Source organism: Manis javanica, chromosome 1 (genome assembly GCF_040802235.1).
Source record: "Manis javanica isolate MJ-LG chromosome 1, MJ_LKY, whole genome shotgun sequence".
Lineage (NCBI taxonomy): Eukaryota > Metazoa > Chordata > Mammalia > Pholidota > Manidae > Manis > Manis javanica.
The window spans coordinates 35,311,868-35,339,055 of record NC_133156.1 but is presented as its reverse complement, the minus strand read 5'-3'; the positions used below and the strand labels follow the sequence as shown (position 1 = coordinate 35,339,055).

The 27,188-nt window shown below is 43.4% G+C and overlaps 1 protein-coding gene across 8 annotated transcripts in view; it reads right to left on the bottom strand.

The window, feature by feature from the left end:
• The window catches only part of GRIA1 (glutamate ionotropic receptor AMPA type subunit 1), a 280,959-nt gene that overhangs the window by 119,063 nt on the left and 134,708 nt on the right, over positions 1-27,188 (bottom strand). For 6 of the 8 annotated variants that reach the window (XM_073231145.1, XM_073231125.1, XM_073231136.1 and 3 more), the window contains exons 3-5: positions 17,313-17,552; positions 14,279-14,463; positions 9,765-9,818 (exon numbers count right to left, since the gene is read on the bottom strand). In XM_073231145.1, coding sequence (XP_073087246.1) covers positions 9,765-9,818; positions 14,279-14,463; positions 17,313-17,552 — 479 coding nt within the window. The remainder of the gene's footprint in view (positions 1-9,764; positions 9,819-14,278; positions 14,464-17,312; positions 17,553-27,188) is intronic. The other 2 variants (XM_073231154.1, XM_073231152.1) reach the window with 1 other exon arrangement.

Here is a 27,188-nt window from a genome sequence, read left to right as displayed (position 1 = left end):
GTGCTTAAACAGGTCAAACACCATCTGTACTGGAAAAAACCACTAGTGTTAACTTATCCAAGTACATTTGAAACCAAGGAGGCAGGTACCTGTATCCTTGGGTATTTGTAAACATGCCAACAGACATATCCCTCCCCCAGGTGTCCACACCACTGCTGACACAGCATTGGAAAAGTCAGTCAGGGTCTCAAAAACCAGTTTCTTTCAGTCCGGGTTGTAGGATAAAATGCCAGCATTTTGTGGTAGATGGTTGGGGCTCCCAGACCAAGCTCTCAGTGCACAGGGACAGTGCATTCTCTGGCCTGGGGCTGGTTGGTGTTTCAGGGCCTCCCTACACCTCAGCTCTGCTCCAGGTGGCTGCAGTCAGGATGACACCTGGCCCTCACTACTTAGAGTGAGAGCCAAAGGTCACTTCGAAGTTCAGCCTAGTTGGGGGCTGGGCCCTTATGGCTGGAGCTCCTGGGAGACTTGGAGTCAGCAATTTCCTTCCTTCACATTATCAGAACCTCCCCGTCCAGGTGGAGTGGGACAGAGACTACAGCAAAGCCACTCTCCGATGAAACGCCGGCTTAAGCATGCACAGGGGCTCATCCTTGGTAGGCACCCACTGAATGCTTGCTGAAAAATGAATGAAAGTCCAAATGTAGGATATGTTTGAAACCTGAGAATGGGGAAAGGAATATTCTAGTCAAACATTCACTTATTCACTTATTCATCTGTTGAGCACTTAACATTGCCAAGCACATACTAGACAAAGGGATGCAGCAGAGAATAAGCCAGGTGTGGTGCTTGCTTTCAAGTTACTTAAGGTTTAGTGAGAAAGGCCAGTATTACCCAGGGAATTTTAGAACAAAGCAAGAGGAACAAAACCTGACCTGGAGCTCAGGGAAGAATTCCCAGCAGAAGCAATGAAGCCTGAAAGAAAAGGAGGCTTTGGTTGGGTGAGGAGCGCAAGGAATGACGCTCTAAGCAGAAAACATGTATGATGTAAGGCTCAGAGTCAGAGAGACACAAGGCAGTGATAGGGGGAAACCCATTTTCATGTCAATCTGGATTCAAATCTCAGCTCTTCAGCCTCCCAGCTGTGTGACTACAGGCAAGCTACTCAACCTTTCTGTGCCTCAGTGTCCCTCACTTCAGGATTATTGTAGCATCTGTCTCATAGGGCTGTGGTGATGACTAACTATATTAATATATGTCAGATTCTTAGAACAGTACCTGACACATCCATCATAAATACTCACCCAGAGCCCCATATTTCATGAGGTTCCATGTTCCTCCCATTATGTTATCTGCTTTTCTGTCTTAAAAAGAGGGACATTACCCTGACCTCCTACCAAAATTTGTGTTAAGGGGTTGGTCCCTCCAGCTTCTAGGCTGGTGGTGGCAAGGGGGTTCCATGCTCTGGAATAGCAACTGCAGCCACTGTCTCATGCATCTGAAATAGTCAGTTGACTCGGCATGGAAGGGCCGTTCCAAACAGCCACAGCAGGCATGGTTTGCAAGAGCAAAGGATGCAAAGTCCAAGTGCTTGAGACTAATGGAACAGCTTCTCCCCAAAGAGGAAGGCAGCTTGTGGGGCTTTGAGAATTTTGTTTGGATGCCTCTGGGCTGCAGAGAGAGGCAGAAAAACTCGAAGCATAAACTTCACATCTGGAGAGGTTCTTTTGGTAATTCTTTCCTTTTGAAAACATTGTACCATATTTTGAACAAATTGAGACCCTCAAAAAAATTCTTTTTGGCAAATGTTGAGTGAGTGGCAGGGTTAGGATGAGACCCCAGTCTTCAGCTCCACACAGTCTCCTAAAAGTTAACACAGATGAACTCATTTTATCTTTATCTTGTAAGGTATATATTAATTTTCCCACCCACAGATGAGAAAACTGAGATCCATAGAGGTGAAGTGACTTGCCTGAGGTCACACAGCTAGTAAGTGAATGAGCTGAAATTCAAACCCAGGCAGTTTCAGGAGGAAGGTAGTTTAGTTCTCAGCTTTGCTCAATTATAGTATAGACCTAGGAGTTGCAAAAGTTCCCCTGATTTGGACAGTGTGGCCTAACGGAGAATGAACCTAGTCTTTAAAATCAGAGAGGTTTGAATTCGAATTCTACCTTTAGCCACGTGACCTTGGAAAAGTTCCTCCAACAGTTGATCCTCCTTTTTCTCATAAAATGGAAATATAATCCCACCTTTCTTGGAGGGATGCAGGAACTCTCAGGGGTCTGTAGAGTGGATTACTCTAGAACATGGGTTGTGAGTGCAAAGAATAACATAGTCTTGACCTTGCCCATTGGGATGCTTGGACCATGGAAGTGAGCATCATTTGGGATCCGGGATTTGTTTTCTGCCTACCCACTTCCTCCTTCCTTCCAGACACCCTGTGCAGTGTCATCTCTGGTGGTCATAAAGTGAACCATGTATTCTGGCAGTAGGGTGCTGGTGCTGTAAAAGCAGAGGGCAGAAGGGGAGGCTGTGTGGAGGATGAAGGGGAAACTGGAATGGACCACCGGTGGAGGGAAACTCTGAAGACAGCCCGGGGAGGAGGAAGGGGCACCTCTGAGCCCCTCTCTGTCTCTCTGTGTTCCTGCCTGCTTCTTTCAGTTATGCCTGCTTCTTTCACTTATGCACACATGTGCACAAACATGCATACACAGGTGCACACAGGGGCAGAAACAATAAAGAACAGAGCAAACGATCACTCCAAGTCCCAGCCCAGCTCTGCTGTGTAACTTCTGAGGGACCTCAAGTAGGTCACTCCCCTTCTCTGGGCCTGAGAGCCCTTTTATGAAAGGGGGAGGTTGGGGGAGGTGAGCTCCTGGGAAGCCACCGCTCTTAGCTCCTGGGAGTCTTCAAGCCAGGGCAAAGGTGTGCTCCTCACAGGCCAGCTGGCCACATGGCTGGGCTGTCACCGTCCTTCCCCAATGCCTGCAGCCCACAGATGCTGTGCCCTGGCAGTTCAGGGGGTGCCTTGTGGGGCTTGAGTTACTGTCACATGTTGTGACTTTTCTCTGCCATTCTTTAAAAACTTTATTTATATGTTCTCATTTAGCTGGAAGACAAGGCCATGCTGCTTCCAGGATAAAAGTCAAGCCACGTGCTTCTTCGTGTTTCTTGTAAGAGCCCAGTGTAGTGCCAGGCACACAGGCACGCACAGTCCACGTTTGACGTTCATTTGGTGGGCTTTAGAACCATGTCTTGTGCACAGGCATTGGGGCACAGGAAGGTATCCAGGCTGGAGGAGCAAATACCCAGAGCAAACAGGGTGGTGTTTCCAAATACATCAAAGCTGCTCTGTGGAATGACAGCAGAAGTGTTCTCCCAAGAGACCAGGCAGAGCAAGGAGTGATGAGAGGGTAGCCAGCACAAGGCCAAGTGGGCCCCATTTAAGAGTGATTGTGGAAGCTGTCAGAGCCCTTTGAGAAGACAGAGGGCTGCCTTAGAGGAGTGAGTTCCCCATCACTGGGTATTATCCGAGCAGGAAACAGGTGGATGAGCTTCTGTTAGGCATGTTGTAGAGATTTTGAACCTTTATGGGAAGTGAATTAGAAGCTTTCTTAGGCCCACCTTTAATCATTTGCATATTTATAACTATTCATATTCCTACTATTTCTGCTTCTTTTGGCATAGACACATGATGTTGCCTTTAAGTGCATATGATGTGTGGGTACAACCATTGTTTATTTCCTGAGAAGCTGTTTCACTCATTCATTCATTCAGAGACTTTTTAAAGAACACCTATTCATGCAACTCCTTTTGCCAGACACTGGGAATTCATCAGTGAAAAAGGCAGACACGTTCCTTCCTCCAGGAGCTTACAAACAAACAGAGAGGAAGACAGTACATGACTGTGAATCATTTGTGGGTGACATAGTCTGGGAGGGGCTGCGGGACCTTAAAGATAGTATCTTATCCCCAGATATCAAATATCTTCTTTCTCCACTAATAATAATGGTGATGATGGTGACGACAATGATTATTATGGTGGTAATTAATAACATTCATTGAGTGCTTATTTGGCCCAACTAGTACTAATAAACATATTGTCTTAATTCCCCTTAATACCCCTTGAAGAGGTAGATAATATCACATTCTTTTTTTTTTAATGAATGAGTAGATGAAAGCTCAGAGAGGGCAGGTTATTTGACCAATGTCACATACCTAATAAGTATAAAGCCAAAATTCACACCTACGTTTGTCTGACTACAGAGCCATCCTCCCCACCTACCGTTAACCAGAGGCTGCAGGAATCAAATGTGACTGTGTGTGGCACTGAGATGGCAGGGAGAGAGGGGCAGAAGGAAGTGGCCAAGCTTGGCCTTGCAGAAGGGCAGACAGATTTATCACCACAGGGGAGCAAGGAAAATAAAGAACAGTTTCTTCTTAGGACTGATACAGCAAACAGCGGGAGCACAGAGGTAGGGGCTTGTGTTAGCTGCCCTGTGGACCAAAACTTAAACTCTAACATTTCGCAGGAAATGGTTGACTGTCTTGGTCCCCAAATATTCCAGTGATACCTGGGATGACCTGACCTCACTGTCTCTCCCTTAGCTTCCTTATAGGATTATAACTGTAATGAAATTCCATCAGTGTGTAATGGAAAAGGTAATAGGAGTTTCAGAGCCTGAGTTTGAATTCTAGGTCTATTGCTACAACTGTAGGCAGGATTTGAACTCAAGGCCTCCTGTCAAGAAGGCTCCTCCCCACCTCTGGAACTTTCCCCAACCCTCCCATGCTCAGCAATCACATGACACAGTGCTAAGCACATGCACTTTGGAGTTCTGTGGTCCTAGAAGGAAAGTCTGGCTCCATCACTTTATAAACTCTGTGACTTTCGAAAACTCACTGATCTTTCTGAATCTGTTTCTTCATCTCAAAAGCGGGGATACTATTTTCAACCTCAACAACTATTGTAAGGGCTTAATAGATATGCACGTAAATATTTATCAAAGGGTGTGGAATGTAGCAATCATTCAGTTACTGCCATTGTTGTAGCTGTTGCTTATTAGGGCATAAGGAATTCTAGTTCAGTGGCTCAAGTGGCTTGGCATCAGGTTAGCCTGCTTGTCGTCTTAGGCTCATGTGACTTGGTTTTTGTCAGATTCCTGTGAGCCTACCTCCACTGTCTAAATGTCTGCCTTCCTTCTGTGCAGCTCAGTTATATGTTTCTGAACCTCCATTCTCACATTTATAAAATGGGGATGATGAATTCTACCTTGCTTACTTCTCAAGAATATTCTGACATTCAAAATGCAGTGGTGTGAGTCGGGTGAAATGTCACATAAACTATAATGTGGTCTAAGAATAGGAGAGATTGCAGTAATTATTATTGTAATGAACCCTTGGAGGCACCAGTGTTCCACACCTTCAAGACAGCACCTTCAATGTTTTACAAATTGTGGTCTGCTGGGTCTTTTATAAATTCTCAGAGGTCTGCTTATTCTCCACAAGAATTTTTAAATATTTTTTTTTTTAAATTTCAGTGGAACTTCAATCATCAATATTAACAATCTGGCCATTTGTCCCGTGATGTGGGTAATCATTTTTGCAATCCCAGTGACACTGAAGCATGTAGCTATTAGCTTTGTGTTGCCTAAACTGGCTCTGCAGAAGCATTGTAGGGGTCCACAGGGCCTCTGTTTTGAGAGACAATAGTTCGGTCTCAGATTTTCTGCTGATGCATCACAAAGATAAGAGCTGTAACTCTGGAGGGCTCTGGCTGGTAGATGTCTGCTTTGACCACAGCCCCAGAGCAGAGAGTGAACCCAGGGTCAGTGCTGGGGCTTGGAGGGGTACAGGACAGCCACACTGGATAGCTGGACCCTCCAGTGGGCCAGGCCCTTCTCAAGGAAATAATGCTATAGCTCTCTAACTTATGCATGGTCCAAGTTCATTTCATGGATCTACTAATGCTATGGAAATATAAATATGCATCTATCCTATCATATATTAAATATGAGCACATATATTAGCATATATGTATATATATATACACATATACATACACACACAATATATATGATGTTCAAATGACTGAGTACATGAAGTAAGAATTCCCCACCTGTGCAGAGCACTTTTAACTTTCAAAGTGTGGTGGCACTCAGCAGCATCTCTGGTCCCCCCAGGGACACTATGAACATGTAGAACTATAATCCCCAACTGGCAGGTGAGGAAACTGAGGGCTGGAAAGTTCCCCAAGGTCACAAAGTGAGCCAAGGGTGGTGTCTGGACAAAAATCAGTGTTTGTTTATTTCTTTGTCTCCTTGCCTACAGAGATCTCCTCTCTGACCCCCAGTCTCCTTCCCTCCTCTCTGCCGGCAGCCCTCCAGAACTGGTTGCCTGACTCCCTCCCTCCAAAGTGATCTGTCAGAAGAATGGCCTTGGCTACTTTGAAGCTCATGCATTCCAACAGGGACAGAAAAAGCGGCAAGATAAAAGTGCAGCTCTCTCTAGTTAAAACTTTTCAAAAGCTTCCTTGGTCTCTAACTCTATAATTACACTCTAATCACAAACACTCTGAAGGAGGGGGTCAGTTCCATGTGGCAGCAGGCTAATTATGTGGTGGAATTTCTAAAAATTATCATGTTATAAATTGCGTTATTCCTCTGAAGGGGGAAGAAAAACACACACCACATACTGGCCTATGTTTCGAACTGAATTAATTAGTAATTTGAAGCCTAATTATCAACTAATCTATTGGAACATGCCAGTCTTTTGTATTTGGGTGTTATATGCAATTTGCATCCTATTAGCTTGCCATTGTAAGGGTCTGTGAGCTCATTAGGTCAGAAGGAGAAGAATGCAGAGCAGAAGAGTACAGAGGCCCCAGGGGCTGGCTAGGGGAGGCTGTGACCAGAGGGTCACTTGGCAACAGATGGAGGCTGGCAGTGTAATTACCTTGGGTCTTTCAGTGGCTCTGAGGCCTCTGATACGTAATTACCCTTCCCCCAGGGAGGTGATGATGCTGCCCCCGCCGTGTTCTGTGTGTTCTCAAGCAGCAGGGTGACCACACAGCCTGTCGGGAGGTGTCCGGGGGCAGCGGAAGAGGCGCTGGATGGCCTCGCTCTGCCCTCATCCACTGTGACACCCTGGCCGCACTCACGCTGCCCTGCTGTTCTGTTGCCCTAACAAGCGAAGGGCGTGAGGCTCAGAGGGAGTTGCCTTCCAGAGTCCCTCCGAGCACTGAGGATCTGGGAGTTGAGGTATGTCAAGGGCTTTCCTCACTAGAAGTGAAAATTCCATCCTGGCAAAGGTTTTTAGGGGTGACACTCTTGGTTCCCTGCAGATCCCCATTTAAAATGCAGATCCCTTTGAGAAGAGAAACATGTTTAGCTATTAGCAGCTGGGTCTTAAGGAACCTCTCTCAGTAGCCCTTCCTGTTTCCAGTCCTGAGCCTTCCTGTATTGGCACAGCGGAGGCAAGGACGTTTTAGAGGGGGAAGAAGGTGTAGGTAGGGATATGTCTAACAGTGGAGAGCAGGCCAGAAAGAGTGGCAGAATTTAAGGCTTAGCAGGATTTTTTGGGGCCCAATTTTTGGATCTTGAAATTTTGACCTTCATGTAGGCCCAGACCTTGTACCTTTGTTCCTCAATGACCTGACTCCAAAACTATGTAGAAAATGCCAATCGTTTGTTCAACCAATAATTAATATTAATCATAGAAATAACACAAAATAACATGGCTAATACCAAAAAGGATATAATTGTTATAGATAAAAACCCAAAAATCATATAATGGAAACACAGAACATCATAAAGACAAGCCTGAATAATAAGCCAACTTTGTAGAAAAAGCTACCATTACAGAAAACTGATGATTGTTCAAACTGTCACATGGCAAAATTTATTATTGGTTAAAATATTTGATGAGAGATGCAGCCACTTTGGAAAACAATTTTGGGGGTCCTCAATATGTTACACACAGTTACCATGTAACTCAGCAATTCCACTCCTAGGTATATATACTCAAGACAAAAACTTGTGCACAGATGTCCACACAGCATTCCTAATAGAAAGCAAACAGTCCAAACGTCCATCAACCACTGAATGGATAAACAAAAGGTGGTATATCCATGTAATGGAATTTTATTTGGTAATAAATAGGAATAAAGTATTGACACATGCTACAATCTGGATGAACTTTGAAAACAATCAGCTAAGTGAAAGAAGCCAGATATAAAAGGCACCTATTATTTGCAATGTACAGAACAGGCACATACTTAGAGACATAAAGTAAGTAGACTGTTAGGTGTCTAGGGCTGGGGGACTTTGGAGGGAATGGGCAGTGCTTGCTAAAGGGTATGGGTTTCTTTTTTGGTGGGTGATGAAAAAGCTTTAAGTTTAGATTGTGATGATGGTCTCAAAATTTTGTGAAAATAGTAAAAACTATTGAATTATACACTTTAAATGGATATACTGTATGGTATGTGAATTACATTTTAACTCTTAAGAAAATGGGACTAATGGCAAAGTAAAATTATATTTGGCTTTGGAAGAAAATTGCTGGAAGAATCAAACTCATTATAAAAAATGTAGATGGGCAAACATGGCCCAGGAAAAATAGAATTGCCAGAAATGATGGCACAGGTTAGTAGGTGAATTCAATATGAACAAAGAATTGTTTGATGAATCATGTCTTCATAAAGTGGAAAATAATTGAACCCAATAAAAAGAACTGCAATATATTGAAACCAAAAGTTTTTATATATTTTAAAAAGACAGGTTTATTTATCTACGCTACATAGAAAAATGAATAAGAACTGAGCTGACATAATGTTGTTCATGTTGGAAAATTCTGTCTGGTTAAAGATTTGTCAATATTAGTATAATTATGTTTAAATATTTGTATTTATAAATGGTAAAACTCATTGGTGTCTTTATCAGTTCATCTATTCATGGACACTTAGGTTATTTCCATATCTTGGCTATTGCCAAATAATTCAAGATAAACAAAATGTGGCACATGTATACAATGAAATATTATTCAGCCATAAAAAGAAAAGAAATCCTGCCATTTGCAACAACATGGATGGAGCTAGAGGGTATTAGGCTCAGTGAAATAAGTCAGGCAGAGAAAGAGAAATATCATATAATTTTGCTTATTTGTGGAATCTAAAATCAAAGTAAAACAGAAGGAACAAGACAACAGCAGTACACTCATACACACTGAGAAGGGACTAGTGGTTGCCATGGGGATAAAGGGGCAGAAAAGCTTGATATAATTTGGTCACAGGGATAGTACTACAGCATGGAGAATATAGCCAGTGATTCTGTAACATCTTTTTAGGCTGACAGTTAGTAACCGCACTAGAGGGGGTGAGGATTTAATAACATGGGTAACTGTTGAACTACTGTGTTGTATATTTGAAACCAGTATAAGACTGAATATGAATGGTACTTGAATTTAAAAGAAAATAACAAAAACCTCATTGGTGTAAAATAGAGGGCCAAAAGGAATGCGGTCAAAACATCTTGTATCCATTCACAGATGTGGGGGCAGAGCCTACTAAAGTTGGATTTGTGCTGACCGATGATGCCTTGCCCACCAGCACTCTCTTCCAAGGAAGGCCAGAAGTTCACCAAGAATGTGCTGTGGTCTGACAAGCAGAGATGCAGAGGGGAAAAGGTATGCAGCATTGCCAGGACTTAGTATTGGTGGTATTGCAGCTCTGAAACGCCCCTTCCACCAACCAGGGACCATGGACGCAAACTAGGGCCCCAAACATGGAAAGACTCACAGGCTGAGAGCCTGCAGTGTACTCTACTCACCAGATTTGCAAGAATGTAGTGGTAGCCAATGCCATTCTTCTCTAGCTTTATAATCTACAAGACACAATGGGAGGGGATCCATCAAGCACACTAGTGATTAAAGCTACAATAGCATAATAATAGTAACTAATGTTAACTGGGTGCTTACTGTGTGCCCTGCTCTGTCTGTCGTACTCAAGCTACAATATCACAACTGACCAATGACGGTAGCATTGCTGGTATCCTCATTTTACAGATGAGGGATTGAGGCATAGAGAGGTTAAATAAGCTTCCTTAAGGTTACCCAGCTATAAAGTGGCAGATGCAAGATATGAAAAGAAGTTCTGTCTGTTTTCAGGGGTAGAGTGGTGTTACCTTAACCCCAAGGATCCATCTGAAATGCTCATTTCACTTCTTCCATAAAGCTTTCCCCATATGTGGAGATTGTTCCCTGGTGTGAATCTTATGCTGTGCTGAATCCCCTGTCACAGTTATGCTGATATCTGCTGCTTGGGTGGACAGTTGGGTAGGTTCTTAACCTTCAACTCTCTGCATGAGTCTGTTCACATCCAGTCCCAACACACCACCTAACAGGGAACAGCTAAGCCCACAGGACTTCGTTTAGCGCTTGCTCAGCCTGCAAGGTAAATTGATCTACTTCTTTCTTTTTTTTTTTTAATCATCAAATTGGGGTTAGTATACTCTGCTTAGTGCCTCACCCTCTGCACTGTTACAAAGAGGCATAAAACATAAGAGAAGCACTTGGGCTTCTTTTCTAACTGAATAAATTTTCAAGGTTATTAAAATCCACATTCAGACATCTACTTAATTGGATGTATGTGCATAGCAGCTCACATATTTTTTATGTAGGGAATAATTATATGCAAGCACACACAATGAATGCTCTGAAGCAGTGGCTAGATTGTGAAATTCCAGACCACAGAGCTCAAATACTATTGGGATGATAGTTATACTAATAATTCTTCATTAGTTTCTCATCTTTTTGTCCATTGGTTCACTGCCTTTCAACAGGAGGATACCTTGATCAAAAAACCTATGCAGCTTCTAATAAACACAGTACAGCAAATAAAAGATATTTCAAAACCCATCACATTCAGCAAATGGGTAAGAATAGTCTCTGCAAGATGAATTTACAGGTTGGCAAATAGGAAATAGCTGATAATTGATGACATTTAACCAATAAAAATTAGCAATGGCATATGGTTCAACCTCACATCAACCTTCCCGCCTTTACACCCACCTACCTACCCACTGGCCTGCCTCCCCTCCTCTCCTTCCTTCCTTTCACAAACATTTAGTAGGCGCTTATGCAGCCCTATGCCAGGAATACAGTGGTAAGTGAAGTGAGTAGGGTACTTGCCCTCCTGGGGGTCACAGTTGATTGGGAGGAAATATTCAACAGATAAAGAGAGAAATGCACACAGGGTTACAAACTGAGAGAGTGATACAATCTCACTTGGGGCCCATTGCCTCACTGACCTCATTGCTTCAAAGCTCATTTCCATTGGATTGCCTTCATTCACAATCTTTATGTCTGGAAGGCCTTTTCCCATTCTCTCTGATTATGCATAACCTCTATGGCTGAACTCTAATCCCCTCTATGATTAATTAATCCAATCAACAAATATTTACTGAACATGGACTGTATGCCAGGCACTATACTGTGTGCTGGGGACAAGCTATGAGCAAGTAAGGCAAGGTCCTCAAGCCCTCCCTGGGCTGAGTTGACATTTTAGTAGGGAACCAGATGGTAAATAGACAAACAGATAAATGAACAAGATTTCAGCAGGTGAGATGCACCACGAAGACAATAAATAGGGTGATGTGATGGATGGCCTGGTCCTGTCTTTCTCATCTCTAACTCATTCCTAACTTAATGACTGTATTATATAATTTGGTGTCTTACATATTGATAAAGCACTACATTCTTATAATCCTGTTCCCTGCTCATAAACCTTCATTGACTCTTCACAGTTTACACAATAAACCCCAAACTTCTCAGAATGATTTCTACGATCATGTGTTCATCTTCCTGTCATTGCCTCCCAGTAGACACTCAGCATCCTCCCATTTGACCTGCTAAGCCATTCTGTGACCTTCAGCCCTCATATGGCCCCTCAGGCCCCATACATGTCCTTCCCTCCAGCTTAAAAGGCTCTTATCCAGCCAGTGGGTTGATATCCAGACCCATTTCACATTTGGGATCTTTCTCAGAGCATTCATTGATTCCCTATTCTTTCCACTCATTCAGAAAATATGTATTGAATATCTAGGTGCCAGACACTGTTCAAGGCACTTTAGAAACAACAGGGAAGAAAACAAAACAAAAATCCCTGCCCCCATGAAGCTTATATTCTATTCGTGGGGGTTGGAGACAGAGACAGCAAATAATTCCCCACTTGGAATTTGGAATCACTGTGTCCCTCCTTAGGTTAGGCATGGCATTTGTATTAGACTGCAAAGATCCCAATTACTGAGTGTTAGGTAGCCTAGGATGCTGCCAGATGTCAGACTGCATGTCAGGTGATATAAATCCTAGACTCATCATCAATGTCACTGACTAGTTGTCTGAACCCAAGGCAAATCATTCAACCAAGTGACCATTAGTCATCCCACTTGCAAAACATGAATGCAAATGGAAAATCAAGGGATCTGTAAGACCGTTTCAGGTCTTTGGTCTTACTTTTCAGAATAGAAGAATCCAGCAATTTATAAAGTTAGTGTACTACAACCTAAAGTGCCGTACAAATGAGTCACTTCCTTCCAAAGTACATTTGTCCTTTGACAGAGAGGTAGCTATAGACAACAGAGGCTACCTGTTGCATTTTTAAGAAGCTGCATTTTTAAGAAGGCTGAGACTGTAACCAGACCAGGATGGGTTTGATTTCCTGCTTTTCTTAATGTGCTAGCTGTGATAGTCTGGGCAAGTATAATCCCTTGTTTCTTCATTCATAAAATAGGGGGACTGATGGAAACAGTTGTATAGAGTTGATGTGAGGATGAAATGGCCTTAGGCATGGAAAGGGCTTGGCATAGTGTCTGTTATATGGTAGGAGAGCACCTTTGAAATAGTAGCAATAGCTATCATCTCTCCTATAGAACAATACAGGAAAGTCATCAGTCTACTCAGAATACTTAATTATGACCCAGCAATTTTCTGCCCCCACCTCCCACCCCACCCCCATCTCATCTAATCTTTTGTCAGCTTTGTAGAATAGGGGCCATCATTCCTATTTGACTGATGAGGACCTGTATGCCCCAAGAGGGAAGTAACTCAAGAAACCAGTAGGTTGGTGCTGTTACTGGCAAAAATAGGCAAACGCTTTCATATGTCCCTTTCTGCAGAGCAGGCTCTGGTCTGAGCGCTTTACATGTAGAGATTCTTCGATCTCTCGCAGGAGCTCTCTAAAGCAAGCTATTATTATTACCATGCCCATTTTATAGATCAGGAACCTGAGAGGTGGAAAGATTTAATACCTAGTCCAAGGTTACAGAGCTAGTAAATACTAGAGCTGGGCTTTGCATCCGAGCTACTCAGGCTCCATAGTCTCTGCTCTTAACCATTACCCTATACTGTCTCACTGAACTCACCTTCATCCCCCTGGACTCCAGCCCAGAGAACTTCCACCTCATTGGAAACAATTTTTGCTGGTTTCTCTTGCTGAGAGGGGAAGCCAGATCCCAGATCCACACTTTGTAAAGTAGCACACATCCTTAATGCCTTAAAGAATCCCTGATTTTCCAAATCTCTCCTGTTCTGTTGCTGAGGCCTTGAAATGATTGCTGAACTGGTGCTGAGATCCCCTGTGGGAGTCCCAGAGGTCTTGAGGGCCATTAACAAGCTTTGTCATGTTGTCAAGTACCTAAAACAACCATCTTTAATTGTATAGCACTATTCAAAAATGATTGCAAAATCTACTTTCTTGCTAGCTCAGCTGAATACACAAATGTAATTTAAAAAGACAAGTGATTTACAAAAAGGCTGCTACATCTGTGGGCACATGCTTTAGTTCTGAGAACTGGAGGCACTGTGGCTTAGAGACCGCTGGCTAAAAATCGTGGAATGTGTGGTCAACCGATTTCTCAGACACATGGGTGTGATCAGGGAAGCAGTGGAAAGGGAGGTGTCTGCTGCTTCCTTGGACTCTTAAAATAGGTCAGTGACCCCAAAGGATGAGATGCCAAATGCTGGATCAGTGAGTGACAGAACCCAGAGCTGATCCCAGGGATCTGGCTCTACAGAATATGTTCCTAGTCTAAAAATGCTTCACAGACTCTAAAATGCAATGTAATTTGCTCTTTAATAACAAAGGCAAACACTGGAGGTTAAGTGTGTAGTCAACTGATCTGGCACCCATTGGAAGCCCCATGTCATGGCTTCCTGTGAATGAGAGAAGGAAGGCATGGGCTCTCATTTAGCCGAGTTCTCTCCCATAACACCCAAGACAAAGGTCGTGCAGCTCCCTCTTGAATCACCTCCCGTAGCCACACTGAGCCTTTGCTGCATTCATTACCTGGCCCAAGATAGCATTGAGGCGTTCTGATTCACAGTCCACCACCACTAGCCGCTCCTTTTTCTTCTCCAGGTCCTGAAAGAGCATCCGGTAGCCCTCCTCTGTGGTTGTCAAAATGTTGACTGCTGTCACCTGCCAGTTCTTCTCAGCAGCTGTGTCCAGGACTTTCTGCAGGACGGACAAACCTGGAAGTCGGGTGAGTAGGACAGAGAAGTGGCAGTCAGGAGACACAGGTACCACCCACCTCACGGGGCATCCATCCCTCTTGTCCCCCCACAAACCGTCTCCTCCACCAAGTTCAGCTCCAGCTTCCCCTGACTGTGCAAGTCTGAGCTCACTAAGGGCAGGCACTGAGTCTCTTTGTGTTTGCAGAACACAGAGGCAGTAGAGTTAGTGATGAAAAATATAATCTGAGGTTCGAAACATGATTCTACGATATGCTGGCTAAATGACCTTGTGTAGGCTGACTAGTTTCTCTAAACTTTAGTTTTCTTCAGTGGTAAAATGTGATGGTAATAATGATGAAGAATTAAATGAGAATGCCTGATACATGGCAAGGGCTTTATAAATATTCATTATTATTATTATTGGGCATATAAATTACTGCTTATTAAATGAGCTAACCTGACATCTAATCAGCTACCTAATAACTGTCAATTAAATTTGTGAATCTTCAATATATCTCAGTACCAAATAGTCTGCCAATCAGTGTGTACTGAGTGAAACTACTCTGTTCTGATTTGTAGCTGAGTGACAGGGGAGCTCATTACTCACTGCTGCTTTGTTGCATCTTTGAGACATAGATGGTGTATTAGTTTCCTACTGCTGTTGTAAGGAATTATCATAAACTTAGTGGCTTAAAACTATACACATTTATCATCTTATAGTGCTGGAGGTCAGATGTTGGAATGAACCTCCTTGGGCTGAGATCAAGGCATCAACAGAGCTATACTGCTTTCTGGAGGTTCTAGGGGAGAAAAATTTCTTGCCTTTCCATCTTCTAGAGGATGTCCACTTTCCTTGGTTTTTGACCCCTTCCATCTTCAAAACCAGCAATGACTGGTTTTTTAGATCTTTCTCATACCACACGGACACTGACTCGTCTGCTTCCAACTTGCGCATTTAAGGACCCTTGTGGTTACATTAGGCCCAAACAGATAATCCAAGATAATCTTTCTATTTTATGGTCAGTTGATTAGCAATGCATATTCCATCTGTAACCTTACTCCCTTTTGCCATTTAAGGTATAACACATTCATAGGTTCCAGAAATTAGAACATGGACATGTTTGGGGGGAAGGTGGAGGCTATTATTCTGCCTATTTCAGATGCCTATCACTCCTGCATTACTAATCATTTGTACACATGTCATTTCTGTGCCCCAGTAACACTGCTAATCTGTCCCGCTGTAACCATTATGGTACCTGTCCTCAGGAATCATCTACAGATGATTTAATCCTGCTATGCTGCCTTTGTTTCTTTTTCAGTACAACTGGTTTGATGTGCTTAAGCCTCACATTTACTGAAAATTTACTATGTGTCTGGCACTCTTCTACTATCTTTCCTGTGTTCTACTCACTTGATCTTGTGAGGTACATACCATTGTTATCCCTGTTTCACAAATGCGGAAATTGAGGCTCAGAGAGATCTAGTCATTGGCCCAAGGTCACGCAGTTAGCAAATGGTAGAAATATGAGTTCAGAGTTCTTAGGTAGATAGAGCCCTTTTAAGAGTGGCCAGCGATGGTCCTCTGTAACCCAAGGTACGTTTTTCTGGGTTTGCCACTTCCACACCTCAAGCTTCATTATAATGAAAAACTGCCCTGAAATAGCTCTTGGGCAAATGATCCTCACAATGGTTACTGTTTAAGAAGGGAGCTCACCAAAATACTGAGAGGGAAGGGAAAATCAAAGGAAAGAGAGTGCTCCTGGTGTCTCCTGCCGGCTCCATCTAACTGAATGACGCCTGCCTAACTCCTCCTGGAAAGCCACTTCACACGTCACTCTCCTACTCAGAAGTCTTCTCAGGCTTCCTACCGCAAACTCCTATACAACCTCCTTTTGCTCAGGGCAAAAGTCCTTTGCCTCAGTTTCCAGCCTTTGCAGGATCCATTTATTTACACCAATAATGGTAAAATTCTTACAGGACTATATACTATCCAAGGGGAATGTAGGAAAGTGCAATACATTTGCCACAAGAGTTAGAGAAAAGAGTTCCCAGTTAAAGATCAGGGAACACAGAAAATGGTGCTTGAGAAGGCTGAAAAAGTGAAGACTAATCTGCACATGCAGATTTGAGAAGGGGAGAACATTCCAGAAAACAGGAACAGCAGGAGTGAAGATGCAGAGGAGAAAAAATTACAGGAAATATTTGAAAGTGGACTGTAAAATTAAACATTTAGGCAGAGGCAGAATTAAGAAGGCCTGGGAGGGCTGATGCTGGTGATGTTGACAGTTATAATACAGAGGGGACTTTGAGCACCTAGGATACTCTAGGCACTGACCAGCACTTGCTGGTCATTATTGCATTCAATCCTCAAATCAATTTTATGAGGTAGAGATTAGTTTTATCTTCATTATAGAGGTGAGGAAAGGAAGGTATAGATAATTTAATTTCCATTGCATAAATGGTCAAACTGAGGCAAAGAGAGCTTGCCCATAGTCAAAGTCAAACAGCTTGAGAGAAGAGAGAGAGAATTCAGATCCAGGACTTTGACTCCAGACAAACATACGCTCCTAACAATCATACTGTGAGGCATGATCCATTCAACTGAGGTCCTAGGGCTTTGAGTCTAGACTCAGGAGCCATGAAAGCTTGGTGAGCTGTAGAGCAACAATGCACTTTAAGAGGATAACTCTCTCATAGGATGGGTTTCCACACTGTAAGTGAAAGATTAGCCACCAAAAAATCAGTCTGTAGAAGTAAAGCATTTCTGGATCATTCCCTCATGCTTTTCAAGGAGGCATCATTCTCCTTCCTGTTGGTGATTTTCTCTCCATCCCTCAATAGTCTCCCTCCCCTAACCCTTGGCTTACCCCGGTCAGCATCATAGATGTAGACAAATTTCTGCCACTTGTAATGGTCGATGATGCTGATGAGGGCATCCTGCAGCTCAGGACGCAACTGAAGGACAAATTGATTGGAGGAGTCAACAGGAAAGCTTGGTGTGATGAAGCAGACATGGAGGGCCCCACAGAAGGAAGTTAGCATGTTGACAGTCCTCCGTTCATAAAACCCAAAGATGGCATAGACTCCTTTGGAGAACTGGGAGCAGACTGGAAGAGGAGAGGAGAAGGGTTGATAGACAGAAGATGCTGCAAACAAGCTGTCAGATGGTTCCAAAGTTAATCCCTCCACCAGTCCATCCACCCAACCCATCATCCTTCCATCCATCTGTCACTAGTCATCTACCCATTCAGCCAAACTACCCATTCATCCTTTCAACCGACCAGTGTACCCAACTCTCCATCTGTGTTACCCATCTGTGCATACCCACTTACCCATTCACATGTCAAAACCACTCATCCAGCTGTCTAATGTTTATTAGCTGCTAATTCCATGTCAAATGTTGTCATGATTATTAATTATGAATGTATACAAAGCATTTTCACATGTTCTCTCACTTTATAATGACATTAGATATATACAACAGGAAAGGGATGACTGGGTCATCTTTTAAAGGGAAAAAACCAAGGCTCAGAAAGTCAATAAACATGTCCAAGCTGAGTTGGGCAGATGTCTTGACCCCAGTCCAGCCATCTTTCCATGATACTGCCCATCACCTCAGGGCAAAACAAACATGGTGCTACAGTGGAGGTCTGCCTGCTTGCTGCTAACACATATTTAAGAAAGCAAGTGTTGATTTTCCCAGCCTGCTCTTAGCTTTTGTTGTACATTTCTCTGCTGGTGTTCATTTTGTGTTTGTACATCCCGCCAGCTGATTTTTCAGGCACTCCAGAGTATCAGCCATAGTAATAGCTTAGCTGTGTGAACATCCCTGCAGGAGCCATTCTGTAAGATCCCAGGGCAGTTACCAATCCTGGTTTGTGGTTGGTTACCCTGCTCATTAGAATATAATGCTAAAAAGACCAAGGTCATGGAGCTAGTAAACTTCTTTTTAATTTGTGATACAGGATGAGGGTCCACAGTATTTGTGTCAACCAGGTGAACAATCCCAACACCTAAAATTCCCCTCCTAATATGGATGGGGAGGCAGGTGAGTTATTCTCATCACAGTAGCAGTATTTCAGAGGGCTTTGCAGTCCTTTCATGTATAGGAGGGTATTTAGTTATCACAACTCTTTAACTTTGATATTATCATTTTTTATTTAAGATGAAAAAGAACATTCTCTAAGATCCTTTGCTCTCTTTTTCACATCACTGGCTTCCATGATCCCACGTTGCCTCTGTATATTGGTTCTCAAGTTATGCTGCATGAACATTACCCAACTGTGTTCCATGAAACATTAGTCCCACAAAATGCTCCTTAAAAAAAAGGCTTCTTTGGTCAAGTAAATTTGGGAAATTGGAGGGTCATATTGCATACTAGCTACATTAAAAAATTATGAGGAATCCTGGTCAACTGTAACCCAGATTTTGCAAAGTTTTACATCCCTAGGATCTTTTGTTGGTGAATACTTCTTAACATGTTATTGAAGATCCTCTGGGCCATGCTGTCCTAAAGTATGCAATTAACCACTGGTACCCAGTTGCCTATATTAATCTCAGTACTTAGTCTGTCCCTAGAGATAATGGGCAGAAAGATCCTCTAATAAAGATCACAAGTGAACTGGCATGTCATTGTCCAACTCCCACTGAAAGCCAGCATGCCATCTACAGAAACCTGGCAGTGTTCATGAATGATGCTTCATACCTGTAGTTACTGGGCACTCACTGCCTCTCAAAGTGTTTTGTCTGCTGACTGACCTCTCTTTGAGACCAAAACTTCATGGGATGCCTGCTCATAACCCATCCCACAGCTCTCATGATATCCGAAGGTGGTCCTCATGGAATCTAGCTTTATTGCATTTGATTTTCAGCAATGAAACCTATTCTCCACATAGAAGACAGAGGGATCTTTTTAATTGAAACAAGAGAAAACATTGTTTCCCTTCCTTGTGCAAACCTCTCAAAGGTTTTGAGGTTTCCCAGTGCATACAGTAAACATACCCAAACTTCTGACCACAACTCAGTTTCAGTTACCTTCCCTTTAGACTCCTCCTACTTTAGACCACTTTCTTCTTTGTAATTGAAGTATAGTTGACCTAATATTATAATAGTTTCAGGTGTACAGCATAGTGATTTGACATTTCTCTACATTACAAAATGCTCACCATGATAAGTATAGTTATCATCTGTCACCACACCAAGTTATTACAATATTTTTGACTATATTCCCCATGCTGTACCTTTCATCCCCACAAATGATGTATCTCATCAGTGTTAATATTCAAATATATAAAGAACTCATACAACTCAACACCAAAAAAAGCAAATAAGCCAATTAAAAAATGAGCAGAGGAACTGAATAGACATTTTTCCAAAGAAGACATACAGATGGCCAACAGACACATGAAAAGATGCTCCACATCACTAATCATCAGGGAAACGCAAATCAAAACCACAGTGAGATACTACCTCATATGAGTCAGAGTAGCTAAAATCAATAAGACAAGAAATAACAAGTGTTAGCAAGGATTGGAGAAACAGGAACCCTCCTGCACTGTTGGTGGGAATGTAAACAATGCAGCCACTGTAGAAAACAGTATGGAGATACCTCAAAAGATTAAAAATATAAATCCATATGACACAGTCATTCCACTTCTGGGTATTTACTCAAAGAAGATAAAATCACTAATTTAAAAAGACATATGCAGCTCTGTGTTTATTGCTGCATTATTTACAATAGCCAAGATATGGATGCAATGAAAGTGTCCATCAGTAGATGAATGGATGAAGGAGGTGTGGTACATATACACAGTGGAATATTACTTGGCCATTAAAAGGAATGAAATCTTGTCATTTGCAACAACATGGATGGACCTAGATGGTATTAGGCTAAGTGAAATAAACCAGACAGAGAAAGACAAATACCATGTAATTTCACTTACATGTGGAATCTAAAAATAAAATAAAATAATGAACAAACAAACAACCCAGAAACAGACTCATCAATATAGAGAACAAACTGGCGGTTGCCAGAGCAGAGGTAGGGTAAGGGGATGGGCAGAACAGGTGAAGAGGGTCAAGAGGTTCAGATTTCCAGATGCTTCACACCTCTCTTCTCCTTGTTCCCTACTCTAGTCACACAGGCCTTTGTGCTGTTCCTCAGGGCCCCAGGCTCCTTCTGCCCTGGAGACTCTGAAGTAGCGGTTTCTATCTTCTGCCTGCAGTTTTCTTCCCTTATCTCTGCAAGAATCAGTCCCTTTCTGTGGTTGTATCTCAGCTCCAGTGTCACCTTCCTGAACAGGCCTTCTTCATCACCTCTTCTAAATATTGGCTTCACACTCCTCTCACCTCCCTATAGTCTCTATCACATCATTCTGTCTTATTTGTCATACTTTAATTATTATTAATTGAAATCATTTTCTTTTTTTACTGGTTTATATCTGTGGCTGCTTTGGTCAATGCTAAGTCAGCAGAGTGCCTAGGACATGGTAAGTGCTGAGTAAATATTTGTTGACTGAATGAATGATGAATGCTTGATGAGAGGTCACATGACCTGCAGTAGGGGGTAAGGAGGCACTAGTCCCAAACAGTGACTATAGGGTAACTCTGGACCTCCTGCTCCCCTGTTCTGGGTGGGGGTCCCTAAACTAGCCATTTATCCTTCCTTGTCCATCCTATTTTCTCTTCCACTGTAATGAGGACACTCTACCATTTGCAGCAGACAATAGACACTTCTTTAAATATCTATTGTAATTGCCAGAATCAAGATTTCCATAAATATGGATTTCTCCACCAGGAAGCATACATTGTATATTATTCTCCCCATGTTAAATATAGATTTGTCAAAAAGCACACTCCATCTTACTGGGTGCAGTATATAGAGGAGCACATGAACCCCATTAAATAAAATATTATAATATGCTCTCTATGGTATTTTTAGGATCTCTTTTCCCTTTGCTGCAATAAAATATTATCCTGTGAGATATAAATCTTATGTTCGAGATCTATTCTATTCCTTACATCACCTACTTGGTTTTATACCTTTAGTTGGGCCTCTGGGGCTGTCATGGCTGGTATTTCTTGCTAGAACTTTAGAAGGAGAGGAGGAAAGGATGAAATGGTGGGGGCGGCGCAGGGAATGGGAGGAGGTAGACATGATTAAATTGCACACACAAGAGGCCAGGATTTTCCCACCTCAGATTATCTCCCTATTTTTCCCTTTTACAAATATCTCTTCCCTTAAAATGGTGCTTTATCCTCGGAGTCTAAGAAGGGACACTTACCCATTGTTGCTTAAAGGAGTGTGGTTTGGAGGGAGCCTCACGGGGATTTACCTGAGTGGATGCTGGCCCTAAGAGGTGCTTAGCATGTGACCTTCGAGCGCCTCTTCGTTTTGACTAAGCTTGAGCAGTGAGAGAGAGAGAGAGACAGAGAGACAGAGAGAGAGACAGAAAGAGAGAGAGAGAAAGGACAGAGACAGGCACTCGGTAGGCCCATCCCCTGTGGAGAATGCAGTAAGTGATTAAATGTGAGAAATACAATTAGTAGTTTAGGGCATCTGTCTGAATCTGTCATAATAAACACTCAGTTAGAAGAGGTAACATAGCCTTGTAGAAAAAGTACTAGGCTAGTTGCCAAAAGACAGAGAGGATCTTCTTTTCAGTCTCACCACAACATAGAACTTACGTGACCTTGAGCAAATCCTATACACTTTGTGGACCTTGTTTTCCCGCCTGTAAATTGATGGTTTGAACTCTACACATGTAACATCTCTTCAGGCTCCAACATTGTAGATTCTAGTCTAATTAAATTAAAAATGTTTAGTGATTGGCAATACTTCAGTTATTTGCTTGTCAAACTTTTAGCAACCTCCTGTGCGCTTGTTCAATCCCCGAAGGCAGGTAAAGCTATGAGTTCTTGGATTTGATTGTAGCAAAATCCTAGCAACTTCATCTAGATGCATTAGGAGTCTGGAGTTTTATTTAAGATACAATTTTAAACCTGCTCATCTACTCTCTACTAGACAACTAACTCACACAGCAGGTTAAGGGGGCCGGAGGTGGAGACCATGTTGTCAGCCTCTGAAAGCAGGAGGAAGGTAATGGGGGCCCTGAAGGGCAGCATCGGGCCCCGCAGGGCCCTGGCCTCGCCACAGGCTCTCAGCCTCTGTGATGTGCCACCCTGTCCCTTCCCCACGGTGCTGGAAAGAAACAGTCTTGGAACATGGCTCAGCTTCAGTTTCTAGAAAATTCTCTCAGGAGCACATTGCCTTCCCTGATGCTAAATGAAGAGGCAGTATTCCATTAGGGCCTGTTGATATTAAAAACAAAACATAGCTGGGTGCCATGTTCTGCATCCCTTTCTTGTCCGTGGGGGTCATGAAGAGCACATATACACACATCTGTTCTTCTTTTGGTCCAGCCATCCACCCACCACTTAACAACGAGCATCTACAGCTCACTAGGCAGTGAGGATGCCATGGCAAAAAGGCAAACTTTGATCTCAAGGACTGTCACCTTGACAACAAGAGAGACGGACAACCAGCCAGGCATTAGCACCTGAAGATTAGTGCTGAGGCAGGGATGCACTCAGGGCCCAGGCAGGGACACGAGGCCCCAGCCTTTGGGGACCTCAAAGGCCTCCAAAAGGACGTGTCAGCTTTGACACTGACAGGTAAGCACGGTCAGCCAGGAGAGGGGGTATGGTGTATGGCATAGCTGCATGTGCATGAAGACTGTTCTAGGTGGAAGGAACAGTGGCAGCAAAGGCCTGGTGGGGAGCCTGGCCAGGGTGGCAGAGCCTGAGGTTCCTTCCTCCAAGGGATCAGCAGCAGAGTGTGTCCAATGATCAGGGTAAGTAAAAACAAGGCCAGGAACTCCCTCCTGGGGAGGCAGGAGGGCAGGGACCGGCTTGGGCAGGAAATCCCACACGGGCTGTCTGACTCCATCTTCGGTTCCCCCAGCCCTCTGGTAACCACTTCTGGGTAACGCACCATTCACTTAGTATCAATACATCTCCCAGGCCTGGGCGCTCACTCTGAGAGCTCTCCCAGCAAGGGAACTCCCGGTATTAGCAACTCCTTTTATTGTCACTTTATTTAAGGCCTCAAACAATGACATTTCTCCTTGGCTCCTGGCTTTAGTCCCTGGAAATGTGGCAGGCTTGTTATAAATAGTGGATAATGAGGTGACAGGATGGCTTTATTTGGGGGAGGGAGATATGAAGTCTGGGTTGGGGGGTATGGAGGGACTTTTAGACACTCATTTCTCTCCCTAAACAATTCTATCCTGTTGGTGGGAATGCCATTCTTGATCTAAACTTCTGACGTCACATGTGCTTTGTTTCTGTTACTCAGAGGACAGTAAAGTGGCCCTCCTTCCCCTCATACTCTCTTGTATCTGGGATCTAATACTGACATGCCATGAATTAGCGTAATCAATGTAAATTGACCCATATTCTCCAAACAACACAACGATTATTTAGGATTCTGAGACATACCCGGTGCTACCCTGTCATTTAATAGATAAAACCTTATTCATTTGCTGAATTCAACAAATATTTATTGAGCACCAGAAGCTAATATTACCAGAAAATTGAGAGGCAGTGATGACACAGACAGACGTGTTTTCTGCTTTCAAAAGCTTACACAAGAATTCAGTAAGGTTTACATCAAGGGGAAGAAAGGATATTTTGAGAGAGTAATGAGGGATTTTATAATTTTGAGAGGTTATAAGTGGTCCATAGGATAAGTGCCATAGCTACTACTATAGCCAGTGTTTGCTGAGCACCTGTGTCAATTCCTAGATAGAGGAACCAGTTTATCCAAAGGCAATGAAGCGAGGCAGGGAGGACCTTAGAGAGGCCCCAGAGAGGCCAGAATGACTGGGCTACAGTACGTGGCACCGAGTGGGAGGGGAGCAGGGACCAGCTTGCCCAGGGCCTTGCTGGGTCACGTTTCAGGGCTGCATTTCACTTTGGCTTTGGAATCATCTCAGCCTCCGGGGCCTCTCTTCACCCTGGGCCTGGAGCCTTGTGGGGATACGGCAGCAGGAGGAGATGCTGGAGAGGAGCATATTATTCATAATAATTTGCCAGTTATCATAAAGCACAAGTGTTAATGACCTGGCACTGAAAGCCAATGAGATGCGAGACTGTACATGAGGCTAGGCTTTAGGTGAAGGCTGGCTCACTGCTCCTGGAATCAGGCTCAGCTTGTGAGCTGACATTTGGAAGCAGGGGTAGGGGTCAGGACAAACAGACCGACAGATTGTAGGTTCTGCTAAAGCACTCATCGGGTACCTGCCGTGGTTCTGGAGATGTCAATGCCAAGAAGCACATCTGAGACCACGAGCAGCCCCCTTCCTGTCTTTGGTCTGCATTTTCCCCATCTGGACAATGGAGTTGACACTAAATCAGTATTTCTCAAACCTTTTTCTTTTTGTTGGGACTCTTCTAATTAAACTTTTATACTCACTGGGGATATGTAGTTTTGGAGATAGGAATTTTCTTTCCCTTTCCTCAATGTTTCTTCTATCTATCTTCTTATTCATCCACTCAGGCAAGAAATGTCTACTGAGCATATAGTATGTGTCAGGCAGCAAGGTGGTGCTGGGAGCCACAACACCAGATATGAAGACAAGTCCACGACATCATGGAGCTCAAAGTCTAGAGAGGGGCAGAGGTGATGCACACACCAGTAAGATCATCTTGGATACTATAAGTGCTGTGAGAGAAGGAACATGGGTTGATGTGCGAGGGACTGGCAGGGCTGTTTTGGATAAGATGGCCAGGGAGACCCTCTCTGCAGCACTAACATTGAACTGAGGAATGAGCCATAGGAAGGGGCTGGCCAGTTTCAGGCGGAAGAACAGAAAACACCAAGGCTCTAAACAAGGCTCAGGAAAAGAGTAATGCACCTGAGGAACAGAGAGAAGGCCAGTGTGGGTGTGGCGCTGGAGAAAGGAGGAGAGCAGCAGAGACAAGTGTGAAGAACAGCAGACCGAACAAATCCTCTGAGTAAACTTGACACCCCTGAAAGGTTCATGGTGCTTCCTGTGTGGACTGGGTGCCTGTGGCGCCCTAGGACATCACCTTGGTCTGAGAAGGTTGTCACCAGACCCTTCAGCTCTAACATCCTACAGTTCAAGCCAGTGGAGGAGGGACACAGTGGAGGGGAAGGTTGTTCTGACTCTGGAAAGTGGGGAAGGAACATCTGTAACTTCAGTGTAACAGGACTACAAACATGGGATGATCAGCGAGTTTCCTGGGTTCTGGTGTGGATGCTGCTTTTGCTCGGATGTTTGTGGGCTTTATTCAGGTCCTAGGCCTTCATTTATGCTCTTACTCCAGCCTGCATGGCGCACTTTCCCCCTGACTGTTTCCTCTCCATATCCATTCCCTTCTTTAAAGGTTTAGTGCAAATGCTATGTCCTCCATGATGCTCCTATGCTCCACCTTTCCTGGCTGTAGTCTGAAGGCCTCTATCCTTCCTTTAAATGCCCACAGATATTTGTGCTGCTTATCAATCTTTTATCTAGCATGCATGCTTCAGTAGTTTGAGTTCTTTGCTTGTAAGAACAGAAATCAATGCAGGCTAATGTAAGATAAAAAGAAGTTTGCTGGAAAGGAAAGAAGATAGAAATTGCCTAAGTCTAGGAATCTGGAACTCGAGGGACAGTCTCTTCAAATGTCACCATTGCTCCAGTCATTTGTGGTGACTATTCCATACAGCCCAAGACTGGCCTTGCTCAGTGCTTGGCTCACCCCTTGTCCAGGGAAGGTGGAGCAACTGGCCAACTGTCTTCCAAAGAAGGCGGCCAAAGGACAATAAAGGTGCTGTGAACAGAGCGGGGATGGATGGTGAGCATATCAAAGCAACAGATGCCTACTAAATTTCTGTTTGCTGATATTTTATAAGTCAAAGTCTAAGACCATTTTGGGAACTCCATAGATGTCACATACATCTAAACACCTAGGTTAGGTAAGGAACTGTAACTAACTCAGTCATTGTCTGCCATGGGTCGGACACTGTGAAGTAGAGTGGTGAATAAGACAGATGATACCTCTGCCCTCATAAACCTTATGTTAATCAAGGGATTATATTATTATTCCTTGAGGGCATCACACAAGGACTACACAGTATCTTTGGTACATGAGTGAATGAAAGAATGAATGAATAAATGACCATAGGTCATTTAATGTATATTAATCAATTGATAATATTCTTGACAATTGACCTCATCTTGCCTCCAAGGCTTTTCTTGCATTGGTTGGGCTCATTATTTTCCTTTTATATCATCAAGTGAATTTATATCTTTTCACTCACAGTTGAGGTGTAAGCTCCCTTGAAGGCAGAGGCCCTCCAACTCTACCATTTTTCTTGGTATCTAAGTACTCTGTATAGGGTTGGGTGTGGGATAAACACAACAGCTTTGTGATGTTACTTTTTTCATAGTCTTCTAAATTAGGTTGACCGTCTAGCAACCATGAACCTGGGGGGATTATACAATACCTGTCACCCCCCACCAGTCCTGAGCCCACTGAGCTTTGTCACTCCCTGTTATCTTAGGCCAACAGAGAATGAGAGCTATCCTCTTAGGCTGGCATCTGAAACATAGCCCGCCTTAATGTAGTTCACCCACAACACCTTGTCTCCTTCGCTGGTGCTCCCTAGGCAAGAAGGTTTACATCCCAATATATAACCCAACCTTTAGGATGCTGAGTGGGTTAAAAATGAGGGCATT